Source organism: Hypomesus nipponensis, chromosome 9, assembly GCF_054491055.1.
Source record: "Hypomesus nipponensis isolate SF chromosome 9, ASM5449105v1, whole genome shotgun sequence".
Taxonomy (NCBI): domain Eukaryota; kingdom Metazoa; phylum Chordata; class Actinopteri; order Osmeriformes; family Osmeridae; genus Hypomesus; species Hypomesus nipponensis.
This window is the reverse complement of record NC_140369.1, coordinates 8,494,827-8,509,564: the sequence shown is the minus strand read 5'-3', so window position 1 is coordinate 8,509,564 and position 14,738 is coordinate 8,494,827. Positions and strand designations below refer to the sequence as shown.

Genomic DNA, 14,738 nt, shown 5'->3' with positions numbered 1-14,738 from the left:
GAGACAGACAGAGACAGACAGAGACAGACAGACATGTGGTGTAAGTGTCTCCTCTCCTGCATGGTGATGTTCGTGGCGGCTGGACCTCTCTCCTCACACCCCGTCCCACGCTCCAGTGAGACGTCTTACAACGGACAAGGTAAGTGAGCCGCGCACGCACACTAACTTACTCTCTGCAGGGACACAAACCAACACACACACACACATGTTGTTTCATTGCTGTTTAGGATGATGTGCTGTGATGTTGTGCATCCATAGCTTCAGTTGGGGAAGACCAGGTGGTGAGTCCTGGGGCCCTCTCGGATCAAGCCTACACTTCCCACAATGCTGCAGGCTTTGGGCTCCCCTCCTTGACAGAGAGAAATGGTAAGTCCAACTGTCTTTACTCTGACCCCTCCTCTTCACTGTGTAGAGGGTTATGCACAATACATAGAGCCTACTGTTCTGTGTGAGTGTGTGCAGAGCTCCTACTGTCCTTTTCATGTCACAGGGCTGAGATTGGTGCTCGACCGAAACCAGGCAGTGAGAGAGGTAGGCACAGACACTAACGAAGGCGAAATCTGACGCTGCATGATAGTGCTTCATTCATTTGCTTTAGCCAAATGGAACGCAGCATTCAGCTGAGGGCTCTAATGATGTCATCCTGGCAGGCCCTGGTGGACACGCCAGTCCTCACCCCGCTGGCTCGCTTCCTGGGAGGCCGGACCGACTACAGGAAGAGAACCACTACCGAGTGCTTTTGGAAGTACTGTGTCTGACACACCTGTCCTCTCGTTCACTATCTCCTGTTTCCTGTCCTGTGTGTTTCTGTGGACCCAGGCCAAGGGCAGGTCTACACTGTATGCTCAGCGACATAATCAGGCTGGAAAGAACTTAAGAAGGATTGATGCACATGTACATTAATAAAGTCTGTTGTTTTGAAATGGACAATACTCCTCTGGTTTGTGCTATCGTCTGGTATGTGTGGTTTATTGTGTTTCTGCATTGAGTGGGACCTTCAAATGGCAACCCAGAGGGCTCATTTCATCTGGGCCCGAACAACCTTCATCAGTCATGTCTTCTTTAGGAATATTGTTTTTATTCAGTTTGATTATTTTATGTCACATTAAGTCCCTGAATTCATGACAAATGGCTTTTTCATACATGTAACAAGATTGTTTTGTATAGTTGGACAATACAAGGAAACATACTTTTATTCCTATCTAAAAATGGTACAAAACCAGGCGGTTCCTGAAAACTGCATCAATGAAAACTGTCCTCATAGCGGCACTGTCGACCAGCCTCGTGCACACACACACACACACACACACACACACACACACACACACACACACACACACACACACACACACACACACACACACACACACACACACACACACACACACACACACACACACACACACACACACACTCCTTCAACAGAGACAAAACAATCATCATGTTGAGAAAGTGGACAAGGGTGTAAACACACAGGCACATACGCAATCACACATACATTCACCAGCAGGTACACAAGCAGGTACACAAGCAGGTTCACTGCTGCAGGCTACACACACAGAACACCGGGAGGGCGGGATCATGAGATCCTGTGAGGGTCCAGTGATCCAGTCAAATGAAGCAGAGTGACAGAGAAACCTGCCAATCTCAGCTCTGTCCTCCAGTACTGCCTTTGGAGGTCTCCTTCACAGCTCTCTGTCCGGTCCAGCCGCTCAGATAGTGTTTGTTGGATCCTTATAGAGATCTGAGATCCAGCCCATCTAGAGCCCCTCTGACCCCTTTCATTGGTCAGGAGAGATGGTTGGTGGGAAGGAATAGAGGGGTTCTAGTGAGGCTGATTGGCTGTAAGGATTGTGTGTTTCCTGGAATGGTCACACATCAGGTATCAAGTGTTGGTCAGGAGTCTGACAGAGGGCACTGGGAAGGGGAGGAGCTATCTGGAGCAGGTGGGCGGGCGGAAGAGGGAACCCCCGCCCCTGAGGTACAACTTACACAGCCCTATAGGAGAAAGAACCAGAGAGGTGGTTACAAACGCAGACGCTAACATAGTGTGTGTGTGTCCGGGTGTGTGTCCCCAGGTGTGTGTCCCCAGGTGTGTGTGTGTCCGGGTGTGTGTCCCCAGGTGTGTGTCCCCAGGTGTGTGTCCCCAGGTGTGTGTCCCCAGGTGTGTGTCCCCAGGTGTGTGTGTGTCCAGGTGTGCGTGTCCAGGTGTGCTCCCCACCTGTGTGTCTATCTCCTGGGGGATAGAGTGCTTCTGTATCCAGGGGTGGACCTCAGCCAGCTCCTGCCTCTGCTCCTGACTGAAGCAGGGCTGCAGAGGCTGCATGTGACGCAGCTTCTCCCTGTCCTCCGCCAGCACCTCGGCCTGGGCCCTACAGGGGGAGGGATCATGTCTCAGCACAACACAACTCTTCTCTCCTCCAGTCAGGTCAGCCAGGCTGGTTCTCGAGTGGGGCACTAGAGCCTGGTGGTGGGGGGTGGGGTGGGTGGGTGGGTGGGTGGGGCTGGGGTACCTGGGCTGGATCTGGTAGGTCATCATGACAGCTGCTGGCGTGTGCTGGATCATGCTCCACAGGGGGTTCTCCGCCCGCGCATCCAACGGCTGTTTGTGTTCAGCCGCCGGCTCCTGGCTCTTGTGGGCTTTGGGCGAGGTGTCCGACGAATCGTTGCTGGTGAAGTGCTTACTGCTGTTGCTGCTTCCTGAGAGTCACAGGAGCATGTGGTATGGATGAGTGTGTGTTAGCAGTACAGGAGGTCAAACATGATCAACTATGGGAGATCTCATAAGTGAAACAAGTGTTTGTACGATGTGTTTCAGTGTACAGTCCCACAAGCGTGTATGCAAAAGTCCTCGGCCTGCCCCCTTCCTACCTGTGTGTGAGGTGGTTCTGTTGGAGCCTGACCCGGAGCCCAGAGACCTGCCGGACTCTCCTGACCCCGAGCCTGAGCCGGAGGCGTTGGAGCCGGTCCCAGACCGGGCATCCTCCTGCAGCAGCATGTCCAGCATCTCACTGGAGGTGGACTGAGCCTCCTGGTCCCCGGCCTCACCTGGGGCTGCATCCTGGGGGGTGGGTGGGGGGTGGAGCCAGGGAAGACAGGGAGGTTCAGCGTTAGGAGGGTTTTCCTCTGTTTTGTGATGCTGATGGAGAAGACTCGTCACATATCACAGCAGTTCTGAGTCAGAACATTTTGAGGGTGTGTGTGTGAGTGCGTGTGTGGGGGGGGGGGGGGAAGAGGCTCACCCCCTTGGCGTGCTGCTCATGCAGGCTGTCTGCTAGGCCGGGGGCGTGGCCCGTGCTGCTCGCTCCCTCGCTGGGCTTGGGCAGCTCCTCCTGCAGCAGGTTGAGCTGCAGGGGAGAGCTGGAGCGGGAGCTGGAGACCATGGGGGCCCAGCCAGACGGCCCGGCAGCCACCTCCTCTTCCTCCACCAGCGGAGAGCCTGGCCTGGGGGAGCACATCAGAGGGCCTGGGAGGGGCCGGGGCTGGGGAGCAGGCTGGGCCTGGAACTGGGGCTGAGAGAAGGGAGCGGAGGCGGGGGCAAAGCCTGGCAGGGTGAAGGGAGCCTGGGGCAGCAGAGGAGGCACAGGGGGGGGGTAGAGCGGGGGGTAGCCGGGAGGGAGGGAGGGGTAGGTGGGCAGGATGACAGCCACCATTGGGGTCATGTAGGGGTTAAGGGCATGGGGAGGGGCCATGGGCTGCAGGCTGGGGAAGCTGGGCATGTTGTGGAGGTTCTGGATCGGGACGGACTGCAAGTTCTGAGTGCTGGGCTGGATGGACTGCATGTGGACAGCCTGCAGGTTCATGTTGACATCCTGAGCGTGCAGGTTGTGGACGGGCTGCACCATGTGGACGTTGTGCTGGTAGCTGTGCTGACCGGGGTCTACCTGCAGCAGCATGCCCCCCCCTCCTGCCTGCTGCTGGGGCTCTCCCGGACGTGCCCCCATCATGGGGAGGTATGGGGCCTGGGCGGTGGGCACGGGGGGGTAGGGCACCCCCAGCTGGGGCTGGGAGGATTCAGAGGAGGGCCAGGAGGAGTTGGGGGCCAGAGGGGGGCGGCGAGGAGGTCCGGAGGGGGAAGCGTAGCTGTCGGAGGAGCTCTGGGGTTTGGGCCTCTTGTGTCTGGGCTTCCCCGTCCGAGAGCGGTTCAAACCTCCACCGCACGCGCTCACTGGCCTCATGACATGGTGGCCTGGGCGTGGGGTGAGGGTGTGACACAGAGGAGCAGACAGGGGGGCTGGGTTAAATGCAGAACATATCATCTTACAGATGGATTTGAGCTATTCAATGAAGTAAAAGACAATCATCTTGTGTGTATATTATTGAATGTTGTGTCCCTACAGGAGGGGGTGAGGCAGCCTGGTGGAGCCAGGGCCAGGGTACCTGGGTGGTGGGAAGGGGCCATGGAGCTGTTGTCCTGCTGCAGGTAGGAGCTGTAGGGGCTCTGGAGGATGCGATGGCGGAGGCGATCCACGTACTCCTGCTCCTCCTTCTGGGTGTGAGCCGAGAGCATCTCCTTTGTCAGACCCACCAATCGCAGCTCCTCCGGGGCCAAGCTGGGGGCGGGGCTCGGAGCGGGGCGAGCGGGGGCAGGTGCAGGGTCGGCCGGCTCGCTCCCCATTGGTGCGTCCTCCAGAGCTGTCACCTCTGGGGGCGTGTTTAAGTGACCCGAGTTTAGAGAGAGTACGTATCGAAAAGACACATTTTCATACCATTTCCAATTTGTATGGTGTGTGTATAGATGAGTGTGTGTGTGTGTGTACCTGACTCTGGCTGGGGCACGTGCACTATGGTGCTGCTGTAGGAACACTGGCTGGTGACAGAGACCACACTCATGGCTTTAGTAGACAGAGTGATGTCAGTCAGGGGAGCACCAACCACCGCTGCTGCTGTGGAGCCCACAGACACCTGGCTGTCCAGCACCACCACTACACACACACACACACACACACACACACACACACACACACACACACACACACACACACACACACACACACACACACACACACACACACACACACACACACACACACAGGAGAACCGAGAGGCTTAATAACATTTATTGAAAGCTGTTTATATATGTGTGTGTGTGTGTATGTGTCTCACCATCTGAGCTGGCCTGGGCTGTGTCTGTGTGTGTGTCTGCAGCTGGCTTGTCCTCGTCTGAGGTAGAGGAGGAGGATGAAGAAGTGCGGAGGGAGCGACACTCACTCTTACGCTTGAGTGCTGGAGCTGTGTAGCTCTCCAGATACCTGTAACACACACACAGACACGAGCCATGACTAACCCGTCAGGCGCTGGGCGTTTGTGAACACGTGGAGCAGTGTTGAAGATGGCGAAGCCAGCGTCCAGCCACCTGATGATGCTGTCCACACAGTTGATCTGCTGGTAGGAGGGAGTGTGTGTCCGCTTCCTGCTCTCCTCATGACCCCTCACCTCACTGGATGTGACATGGGGGGGGCGGGCTGGGGACACACACACGGATATGGAGCAGCTGCTAATTGTGCAGTTGACATTATTGTATGTTATATGTTGATTTGACACTATATCTTTCATATGAGGTTAACGTTTGATTGTATCTGAACTATTTAGGTGAGCAAAAGTAGCTCAGTACTAGTATAAACTAGGTAGTGTGTGTGTGTGTGTGTGTGTGTTGGGGGGATGGAGGTACCTGTGGCAGGTTCGCCCAGAGAGGTGAGCTTGTTCCTGGAGTCCAGATATGCCTGCTGGCCCCAGCTCTTTACTCGGTTCACATCAGCACAGATCTGCCGCAGAGTTACCTATACACACACACACACACACACACACACACACGTTATAGGCGTGTCTTACAGTACAGTAGGATGTGTTTTGAGGCAGGAAGTGCTGGGCAGTCTTACTGGTTCACGGTGCGAGTCCTCCCACAGGTTACCGTTGCTGTCGCTGGAAGAAGCCAGGCTGATGTAGTGCTCGTGAGAGGCGTGGCTGCCCAGACTGCCGTAACCACTGGAACCCTGATTATGGACCGGCTACAGAACACACACACACAGTACACCATCACATCCACTCATCACACAACATATCGGAAGGATTCATCTCAAGCAGGTGTGTGTATGTGTGTTTCTTATGTTACCTGCAAGAAGAGTTTGTGGATTTTGGCCTGCAGGTCTTTGATTTCCTCAAAGGTAACTGGCTGGTCATCGTTACTCCGTGCAGCAAACACGTCCTCATTCAGGGGACTCCTGTGAAAAATGAGAGACACAATACACACACACACACACACACACACACACAGGTACACGCACAATACACACACACACACACACACGTACACAGACACACACACACACACAGAGGAGTGAGCATAACAAATCGATTTTATTCAATAATATGAAACCAATGATCCAAAGTATCCTCCCGTCTATGTAAGTGTGTGCATCTGTGAGCGTGTGTGTGAGCGTGTGTGTGCATCTGTGAGCGTGTGTCTGTGAGCGTGTGTGTGAGCATGTGTGTGAGCGTGTGTGAGCGTGTGTGAGCGTGTGTGTGAGCGTGTGTGTGAGCGTGTGTGTGAGCGTGTGTGTGAGCGTGTGCATCTGTGAGCGTGTGTGTGAGCGTGTGTGTGAGCGTGTGTGTGAGCGTGTGTGTGAGCGTGTGCATCTGTGAGCGTGTGTCACGTACGTTCTGACTTTGTGCCGTCCGATGATGAAGGCCACCTTGCGGCTCCAGGGGTTGATGAAGCTGGACCAGCTGGTATCCACGGTGACGTAGTCTCCATGCCGACAGCGCAGGCGCACCGGGGAGTGTTCAAACGGGGGCTGGCCTGCATACTTCAACACTAACCAGACAGACAGACAGACAGACAGACAGACAGGCAGACACACAGACAGACAGACAGACAGTGATCATAGGACGGTATAGAGGACAGAAGCAGATATCAGCCTGACTATCCTAATGCCTGGGTGCTGCGGTGTTGGGCTGCTCTGATTGGACGTCTCACCTTTGCGGTGCATGGAGAGCATCAGGGGGCGGTCCTCTGGGTGAACACAGGTGAGCAAGGACGTGCCAATCAGATCCTGAGGCAGGTATCCAAGCAACGGCACAGCCCTGCACACACAGGTGTGTCATTAGAAATTGTAAGAGTACGGTGTGTGTGTGTGTCAGGGAAGTGTGTGTGCGTGGGCTAACCTGTCGTCCACCTCCAGGAGCACACACGCAGGTGAGTGAGTGGTGGTGAAGATGCGCTTGTCCGTGGGGATACGAGGAGCTGCAGAAGGAACCAGCCAGTGTGGTGTCAGAGCCAGTGTTTGTGCTGAGCTAGTGGGGGTGTGTGTGTGTTTTGGAAGCTGTGGTTACGGCCAGAGTGTGTTTGTGGTCTCACCCTCATATCCTGAGATGATGCGCTCAGCGAGCACCAAACAGCAGGGCTCCGCCCCCGCCCTCCCCCCTGCCCCCTGCACCTTCAGCAGGTAGGGAGTGACCCTGAAGGGGTTGTAGCGCATCTCCCCCTCACGGTCTTTACCACCCCTACACACACACACACACACACACACACACACACACACACACACACACACACACACACACAGGGGGCAAGGGTTTAGAGTCCCTGTAAACAAACACAGAAAAGGCCAACACAGAGAGCTAGGTGATCCACACACACACACATGCCTATGTACACACCTGATCCTGCAGAAGAAGGACTTGACCTGGGCACATTCAAACAGAACAGCAGCTGCTGAAGAAAGAGAGAATGGAGGTTAGAGATCTACAATTTGAGCGCATGTCCACACACACGCACGCACGCACGCACGCAAACACACCGGTGTGGGCGTGGCTCCAGGGTGGGAGGTGGGGCTGGGCGGTGTGGGAGTAGAACACGTTGACGTCCTGATGGAAGAGCAGCTCCACAAACTTGGCCGACTCCAGGAACTTCCTCCTGCAGCAGAGGATGCTGGGAGCCTGCTCCGAGGCGTAGAGCACGCGGCCGTCTGCCAGGGAGAAGCCCACCACCAACGAGTCCTACACACACACACACACACACACACACACACACAAAGACACATACACACACACACAAAGACACACACACACACACAGAAAGACACACACACACATGTGCACATGTAAAGACACACACACACACAAGCACACCCGTAATAAACACACACACACACAGACGGCCAGAAATACAATCAGCAATAAGTAGCAAACAATACAAACATACAGGTGCACGCACACACACACACACACACAAGCAAGTGTGTTTGCCCTGACCAAGGCTTTGCATCTCCATCAAGTGATTTCACACAGTTCACAGCAAGAAGGGGTCTCGCCCCAAACGAGAAACAGTTGTGAGAAGGAGCCATATCAAAACCTACCCCCAGACCTCCATCTACTGTGTCACATGAGGGCTGAGGGAGGCTCTGCCTCGTGTCAAGTCTATCTGCTGTTCCTTGTACTACCGTGTTTTTCAGGGTGTGTTCAGACGTGACTCTCTCCAGCTCGTCCAGGGAGCACACTGTGGCTGCTCTCTCGTCCTGCCCTGTGCTCATCAGCAGCTTGTAGTACTCACTGGTGGCTGCAGGGGGAGCCAGAGACACAGACCACACGTTGACAGAATACCACAGAAAGCTCACGGCCCGACACTGACATCCAACAGAACAAACCCTGATCTGATGTTCGGCCAAACGAGACTGTGGTGGGAGGCACTGTAGTTATGACAACCTCCGACAGAATGTCACATTGCAGTTGTGCAGAGTTTGGGTGCTACCTTGGACTTGTTTGACACAGCCCAGTGCGTAGTGCAGGGCGTCCACGGTGCTGGCTCTGCTGCGGCGGCGTTTGTCCGAGGGGAGCCTCTTCTTCATCTCAGCCAGCGTGGTCTTCATGTCTCTGTGGGCCTGGCCTCTGCCCCGCTCCGGCTGCTCACTGTGTCACACACACACTGGGTTAGATACAGGCTCACTATCCTGCGCCTTAAGAGACTTGTTGCTCTTGTTGGTTAGTGGGTAACTGACTTGAACTGTTATATTCCCTGCGAAATATTCTATTTTATTTCATCTTATTTTAATTTTTACTGTTGCTTGCTTTTCTACAGGTACACTTGCACTTAGCGATTCATATTGTTTAATTGTAACTTGCTTAACTACATGCTCCTATGGTTCTTCCCATTGTCACTTATTTTTGTGTTGTTCACAATGTGTGCTTCTTGTTTTGGCTACCCGCAATGTTTTGGGGCTATCTTTTTGTTATTATCAGTGACCTATGCACTTTGTAAAGCTCTCTCATGGAAGTCGCTTTGGATAAAAGCGTCTGCTAAATGAATAAATGTAAATGTAATGTAAATGTAAGATAGGCCTACACACACACTTTCACTGGGTTAGATACAGTCTCACTATCCTGCACCTTAAGATAGGCCTATACACACACACACACACACACACTCACGCACGCACACACTCTCACAGGGTTAGATACAGTCTCACTATCCTGCACCTTGAGATAGGCCTACACACACACCTGCCGCTGCCCTCCGTGTGATGTTCACCCTGGCCCGACTGAGAGCTGTGGAGACTGCAGGAGGACGAGGCTGCACGCAGCTTTGAACTGGAGGGGAGGGGTGGAGAGATCCAGTTAGTGAAAGGACTCATGACTGCTCAGTGTGGCCCAAGCCAGCTGTATGACCCAGAGACCTGGTTCCACAGAGCAGGGAGAGGCAGGGAGAGGCAGGGAGAGGCAGGGAGAGGCAGGGAGAGGCAGGGAGAGGCAGGGAGAGGCAGGGAGAGGCAGGGAGAGGCAGGGAGAGGCAGGGAGAGGCAGGGAGAGGCAGGCAGCCTGGCCCTGCCTGGGGGCCTTGCAGTGCTGTCCACACCTCCTGCTGAGGAAACTGGAGGTCATGACCCAGTACCTTTTGGTGGAGGTGGAGCCAATGGTGCTGCGAGGACTGTGATTTGCAGAGGACAGGTCATGTGACGCGCTGGTCATATCCTCGTCTCCGTGTCCCGTCTCCCCACTAGACGGTTCTCCTCCGCTTACTTCTCTCCTGGAGCACCCTGTTCCCTCTCTCCCATCACCACTCTGTTGGCCTGACAACACATCCTCCCTCCCCTCTTCCTCTCCGGTCACCGGTGGTAACGAAGGCCCGTCTCCCTCCTGGGCGCTGTCGCCTTCTACTGGCATCTCCTACTCAGGTAACCTATCAATGGAATTTTGGCCTGCTGGAGCAGCCAATGAGATTATTCATAAGTAGAGGCAGGGCAGAGGCCCATGGGTGGATGACGGCGTTTAAATGTTCCTCAAATCAGCTTGTCGCGTTGGTCATTGGAACCTGCCTTTCAGAACTCTGTAGACAGGGTAGAGAGAGCAGGATTGGGGTATGGAGGGACAGAGAGAGAGAGAGGGAGAGGTAAAAAAGATTCAGTATTTGTTCTACTTGGGTTTGCAGTTAGATTTGGTGGCAGTTTCATACCACACCACTTTCAGACCAAGAGCCAGGTTTGTTGTTAAGTAGGTTTGTGTTAGTAAGTAAGTTTGTGTTAGTAAGTAGGTTTGTGTTAGTAAGTAGGTTTGTGTTAGTAAGTAGGTTTGTGTTAGTAAGTAGGTTTGTGTTAGTAAGTAGGTTTGTGTTAGTAAGTATGAAGTTGTTTAGATGAGACATAAATACAAACATGAGCTGCACTAAGCGATTGAGCCATGGACCACTCCAAAATGGCACTCTTCTGTACGGCAGGATATGCTCTGAGACCCAACCTGTTAGCCAGATTCCAAAAGCTTTAAATAATAAATCTAGGACACTGGTCATTACTGTCATCTCTCTGTTCATACCAAAGAAAGACCTGTGTAGTTAGTACACAAGCGCTGTTGGGTTTTAACACCACTTAACCCGTTTTCTGCATTGGTTACATAGGAGGTCAATTCCTCTCTGACAGCAGCAATGTCAGCCTGTACTCCGCCAACTGCCAGATCTATTTTGGAGCAAATGTCAACTTTCAGGGAGTCCAGCGCTTTGTGTAGCATGCCAGCCGTTAGCCTATCACTATCACTGACGTCAGTTGATTCCTTCGGCAAGCTAACAGTAGCACCACGAGCCCCTGCTTTGTTGAACGACGATTTAGGAGTCGTGGCTTCATAATTTTACATTTACAATCGGTCAGCAAACACCCAAGTACTTTAGATGATGAAATCTATCGATGTCTGAGGTAAAAAGTCGATATAATGTGTTTATATTCGAAAAGAGAAAAGTTGCCTCTCAGAGCTTGCCCAAAAAATCGCCTACATTGCTCAAACGCAACAGCGCCCCCTCCCTAACATCACTTAAACTACAGACATCAAGATCACTGCTCTAGACAGCACTAACGATTGACAAAAACACATAATGCTGTCCCCTTGCTATCAGTCATATTTCCTGCGTTGCGCACTCTGTATCTCATTAGTGTATCATCATACGAGACAGGAACCTGTGGGCTGTCCAGCCTTGGACAAGCTCAGGCATGTGTTCTGCTGCTCCGCGGCACACGGTCACGCTTCGTCAGACAGTGGCTGTTTTCAAACCTTTAGAAACGTATTTTTCAAAAAAAAAAAAAAGAGCTTTAGAAATGTTTTTACTACAGCCACACCAATAAATCTTGTTAACCCCACCATGAAACAAGCAAGAAATTTGAAACACACATTGAAATTCAGACATTGATTTGAGCCCCACAGCTGTATGGATTACTTAAATAGTGTTACAAATAACCTAGACCCATGTCAGAATGTCAAAATGCAAAAACACAAGAATTAACATTTTTTGGACAGGTCATGTTTAGTTTGGGATGGTTCATTTTGCACTTCGGGAAGGTACTGGGACAGTGAAGAAAAAGTTAGTTGCGAGCCCTGGGCACAGCGATTATATTGACTTATATTGAGTGATGGTTGAGTTAAAAATACAAAACAAACAGTTGCCCTTGAAATGCCTGGAGACCAAAACCAGCCTTCTGCTGTCCTCATATGATCAGTGACACATACACTGCCTGTGGCCAACACATCACAATACACACACTGTAATACACAAACACACACTCTGCACCACACACATCTTCCAGTATCATCCTCTCAGTGTAGCCAGTCGTCACTGCAGGATTACATAACAGGCTTTCTCTATTAAGAGAGTCTAAACACAGCACTCCTCCGCTCTTACAGTGAGTCATACCAGTCCATGTGCTGCTGCTCTTACAGTGAGTCATACCAGTCCATGTGCTGCTGGTACTATGCACTCACACAGCACTCCTCAGCTCTTACAGTGAGTCATACCAGTCCATGTGCTGCTGGTACTATGCACTCACACAGGTTAGGCTACATCCTCATAAACAGCTGTTGGGCGTCACGGAAAATTCAAAACAATGCAGTCAACGACGCGCGCCGTCTATCTCGCCAATCACACTTGCGCGACACTATGTGACGACATCAGCGCCAGTAGAAATTTCTCCTGGTAGGCGATACTTTCAAGTGTCGCCCGTGAGCCATTTATGTCGACGACCTTTTCAAAAGTGTCTGTGACTTAAGTATAAATTTGGCTTTACTATATACTACAGTATACTACCTCAACTTCAAAATAGGGGTCAAAAGTGCAGTTTAAGATCAAAAATGTCTCATTTAGATAATGTGTAATCACTAAAACATCAACCTGCTAGATTTCCACTGTCCTACCTAAAATACATTTGGCAGGACAACTACTTTGAAAGTGCAGTTGAAGTCATTTTTCTCAGTTCTACACTTCGACGAGTTACAATCTTTTGCCTTCGTAGGCCAGAACGCTGCTCTGCTGAAGGGAGTACCTGTTTAAAAATGGCACAGCCACTCTGACTTTTCAGTTGACAGTCACAACAGGGACAGAGTCATCAGGATTCTAACGCAGAGCAGCAAGTTATGTTGATGGCATTGATATAACCTTATCATGTTAACTGAATATGTTCTGCTTGTGTCAATATGTGTATGATCTAGCACTGTAACTGTTAGCCTCTTTATGTTCTTATAGATGGCTAATGATAATGGCTGGATATAAAGGTGGTTCACTACTCTGGACAAACATACCAAAACTATGTTCATTATTGTCAACATTATTGTTGACAGCTTTATTTATTTTATGTTTCTCCTGGGTCTGCACAGCTGTCGTGACAGTGGGCCTACTGTGCAGAAGTTTAAGGCACCTAAGATTATTTTTTTTTACATGAATATTGTCTAATGTGTTAGGGTTCTTTTTTTAGGTTTTGTCTTCTGTATTTGTGCAGCAGTATGAAAGTGGAATTTTGCAAAGTTTTTGTTTTGTTTACTAATTTTATTATTTCTTAAAGAGTGTTTGTCTTTAATTGTGCCTAAGACTTTTGCACAGTACAGTATGTGACATCTTATTTAAAAAGTATATAAACCTATAACTCATCTGATACCAACCACTCACTTATTAAGACACTTCATGCACCCAATGCCCCGTCAGGTACTGCCAAAACAATTTTGTCACACACACACACACACACACGAGAGATCTGCACCATTTTCGGCGGGGCCATCATTACGTTGTAAAATGTTAGCTAGGAGGTATGTACTGTATATATATATATAGTTGTTTCAGAGGAAGCGGTATTGTAGGGAGAAACAGATACGGATCAGCACATTAGCTGCTAGTTTGGAGGCAGCCATTTAGTTAGCTATCGCCAGTTGTTGTGTCTATATAGGACCTATATTATAGGTGAACTCATACAGGCTATCGAGAAGTCTTTGACAACTTCGGAGTGGAAAGTTGCAATTTCAGTTTAGCACGGAATATTTACCGTGGCATGATGCATGGAAATCAATGGCGTTGTGTTATTGCTTGTAAAGAAGGACTAAGTTGTTCACATAGCCTACCTAAAAGCAACTGATAAATCACTGACTATTGGCCTCTGTTTCAGTAGACTCCTCTCAGAGCGCTGGCTGCAGTGATATTTTTCGACAGTCTGCTGTTCCAGTAAGACCAGAATAGGGTCACCTAGCTAGTAGCGGGGCTTTCAACAACTTGCACGCTATTCACTCCTTTGCTTGGTAAAATAGCTTTAAATGTAGGCAACTTTCCACCCTTGGCAAGTGTGTAGCTGTAATATAACAATCTAGCTACTTACTAGTAATAGCTAGTTATGTCAAATTCTGGCTTCCTACTACGAGTGTGTGTAGTGTGTACAACTACAGTAGTAGCGTTACCCGGGAAAACAACTGACCGTAATCAGCGCGACCGTCCACTTTATGTCTTCCGTCTTCTTAACGAATCATTTTGTCCGTTTGTCCACATGGTAACTTCACAAAGCATACAGTCTATTCATCCATGTAATACAATTGTGAAAACCTTTTCAAGTGATATTTAGATTTTGCAATGGCTTAGTTTGACAATAGTTCTTAACATGACCAAGCGGTTGACACATTTCTGCAACGTGAATCCGTAGCTCGTAAGCCACGCCCACTGGTCACCGATTTGACTGAAGTTTTTTAAACATCATGTATGATTGGACAGATGCAGGGTACTGGGCGTGTCTTGGCTTTGTCTATCAGCTACTGACTAGATCCTCACGTGGAGACCAACGTTACACAACAAGGGGGGAAACAAGCTGCTGATTTGTCTGTGGTCAACGGGACCGCTGGTTTATGGCGTGAAATTAGTGCCAGGAGAGGAATAAAGATTTGTAACTTGCAAAAAAGATTTGTGTTCTTGCAAAAAAGATTTGTAACTTACAAAAATATACTGGCGTGTTGAGCAC

The 14,738-nt window shown here is 50.7% G+C and overlaps 2 protein-coding genes across 6 annotated transcripts; one reads left to right on the top strand and one right to left on the bottom strand.

The window, feature by feature from the left end:
- The first annotated feature begins 33 nt into the window (after positions 1-33).
- Positions 34-758, top strand: uts2b (urotensin 2, beta). Its single transcript, XM_084704529.1, has 4 exons — positions 34-139; positions 259-366; positions 491-531; positions 651-758. The coding sequence occupies exons 1-4, from the start codon at positions 34-36 to the stop codon at positions 756-758; spliced, it is 363 nt and encodes a 120-aa protein (XP_084560655.1).
- A 300-nt stretch (positions 759-1,058) lies between these two features.
- per3 (period circadian clock 3) lies at positions 1,059-14,424 on the bottom strand. 5 transcript variants are annotated; one of them, XM_084704844.1, is made up of 23 exons: positions 14,205-14,424; positions 9,887-10,321; positions 9,499-9,585; positions 8,750-8,907; positions 8,442-8,557; positions 7,800-7,998; positions 7,660-7,714; positions 7,358-7,503; positions 7,165-7,243; positions 6,977-7,083; positions 6,658-6,814; positions 6,113-6,221; positions 5,880-6,008; positions 5,672-5,780; positions 5,357-5,465; positions 5,107-5,252; positions 4,761-4,925; positions 4,381-4,644; positions 3,243-4,189; positions 2,872-3,061; positions 2,514-2,700; positions 2,222-2,372; positions 1,059-1,998 (listed from the first exon to the last, which is right to left on the bottom strand). In XM_084704844.1, exons 2-23 carry the CDS (start codon positions 10,156-10,158, stop codon positions 1,897-1,899), a joined length of 3,984 nt encoding a protein of 1,327 aa, XP_084560970.1. In that variant the 5' UTR covers positions 10,159-10,321; positions 14,205-14,424; the 3' UTR covers positions 1,059-1,896. The 5 variants fall into 5 exon arrangements, with proteins under 5 accessions (XP_084560970.1, XP_084560974.1, XP_084560972.1 ...); XM_084704848.1 differs by having other exon boundaries at positions 7,660-7,711; XM_084704846.1 differs by lacking the exon at positions 14,205-14,424 and adding an exon at positions 11,397-11,530.
- Between the last annotated feature and the right edge of the window lie 314 nt (positions 14,425-14,738).

Excerpts from the sequence above, each read along its gene's own strand:
- uts2b (XM_084704529.1), top strand. The coding sequence starts at position 34 with ATGTGGTGTAAGTGTCTCCTCTCCTGCATGGTGATGTTCGTGGCGGCT. Across the intron at positions 140-258 it reads GACGTCTTACAACGGACAAG|CTTCAGTTGGGGAAGACCAG; the intron begins GTAAGTGAGCCG and ends GTGCATCCATAG. Across the intron at positions 367-490 it reads CTCCTTGACAGAGAGAAATG|GGCTGAGATTGGTGCTCGAC; the intron begins GTAAGTCCAACT and ends TTCATGTCACAG.
- per3 (XM_084704844.1), bottom strand. The coding sequence starts at position 10,158 with ATGCCAGTAGAAGGCGACAGCGCCCAGGAGGGAGACGGGCCTTCGTTA. Across the intron at positions 7,999-8,441 it reads AACACACCCTGAAAAACACG|GACTCGTTGGTGGTGGGCTT; the intron begins GTAGTACAAGGA and ends GTGTGTGTGTAG. Across the intron at positions 6,222-6,657 it reads GGACGGCACAAAGTCAGAAC|GAGTCCCCTGAATGAGGACG; the intron begins GTACGTGACACA and ends CATTTTTCACAG.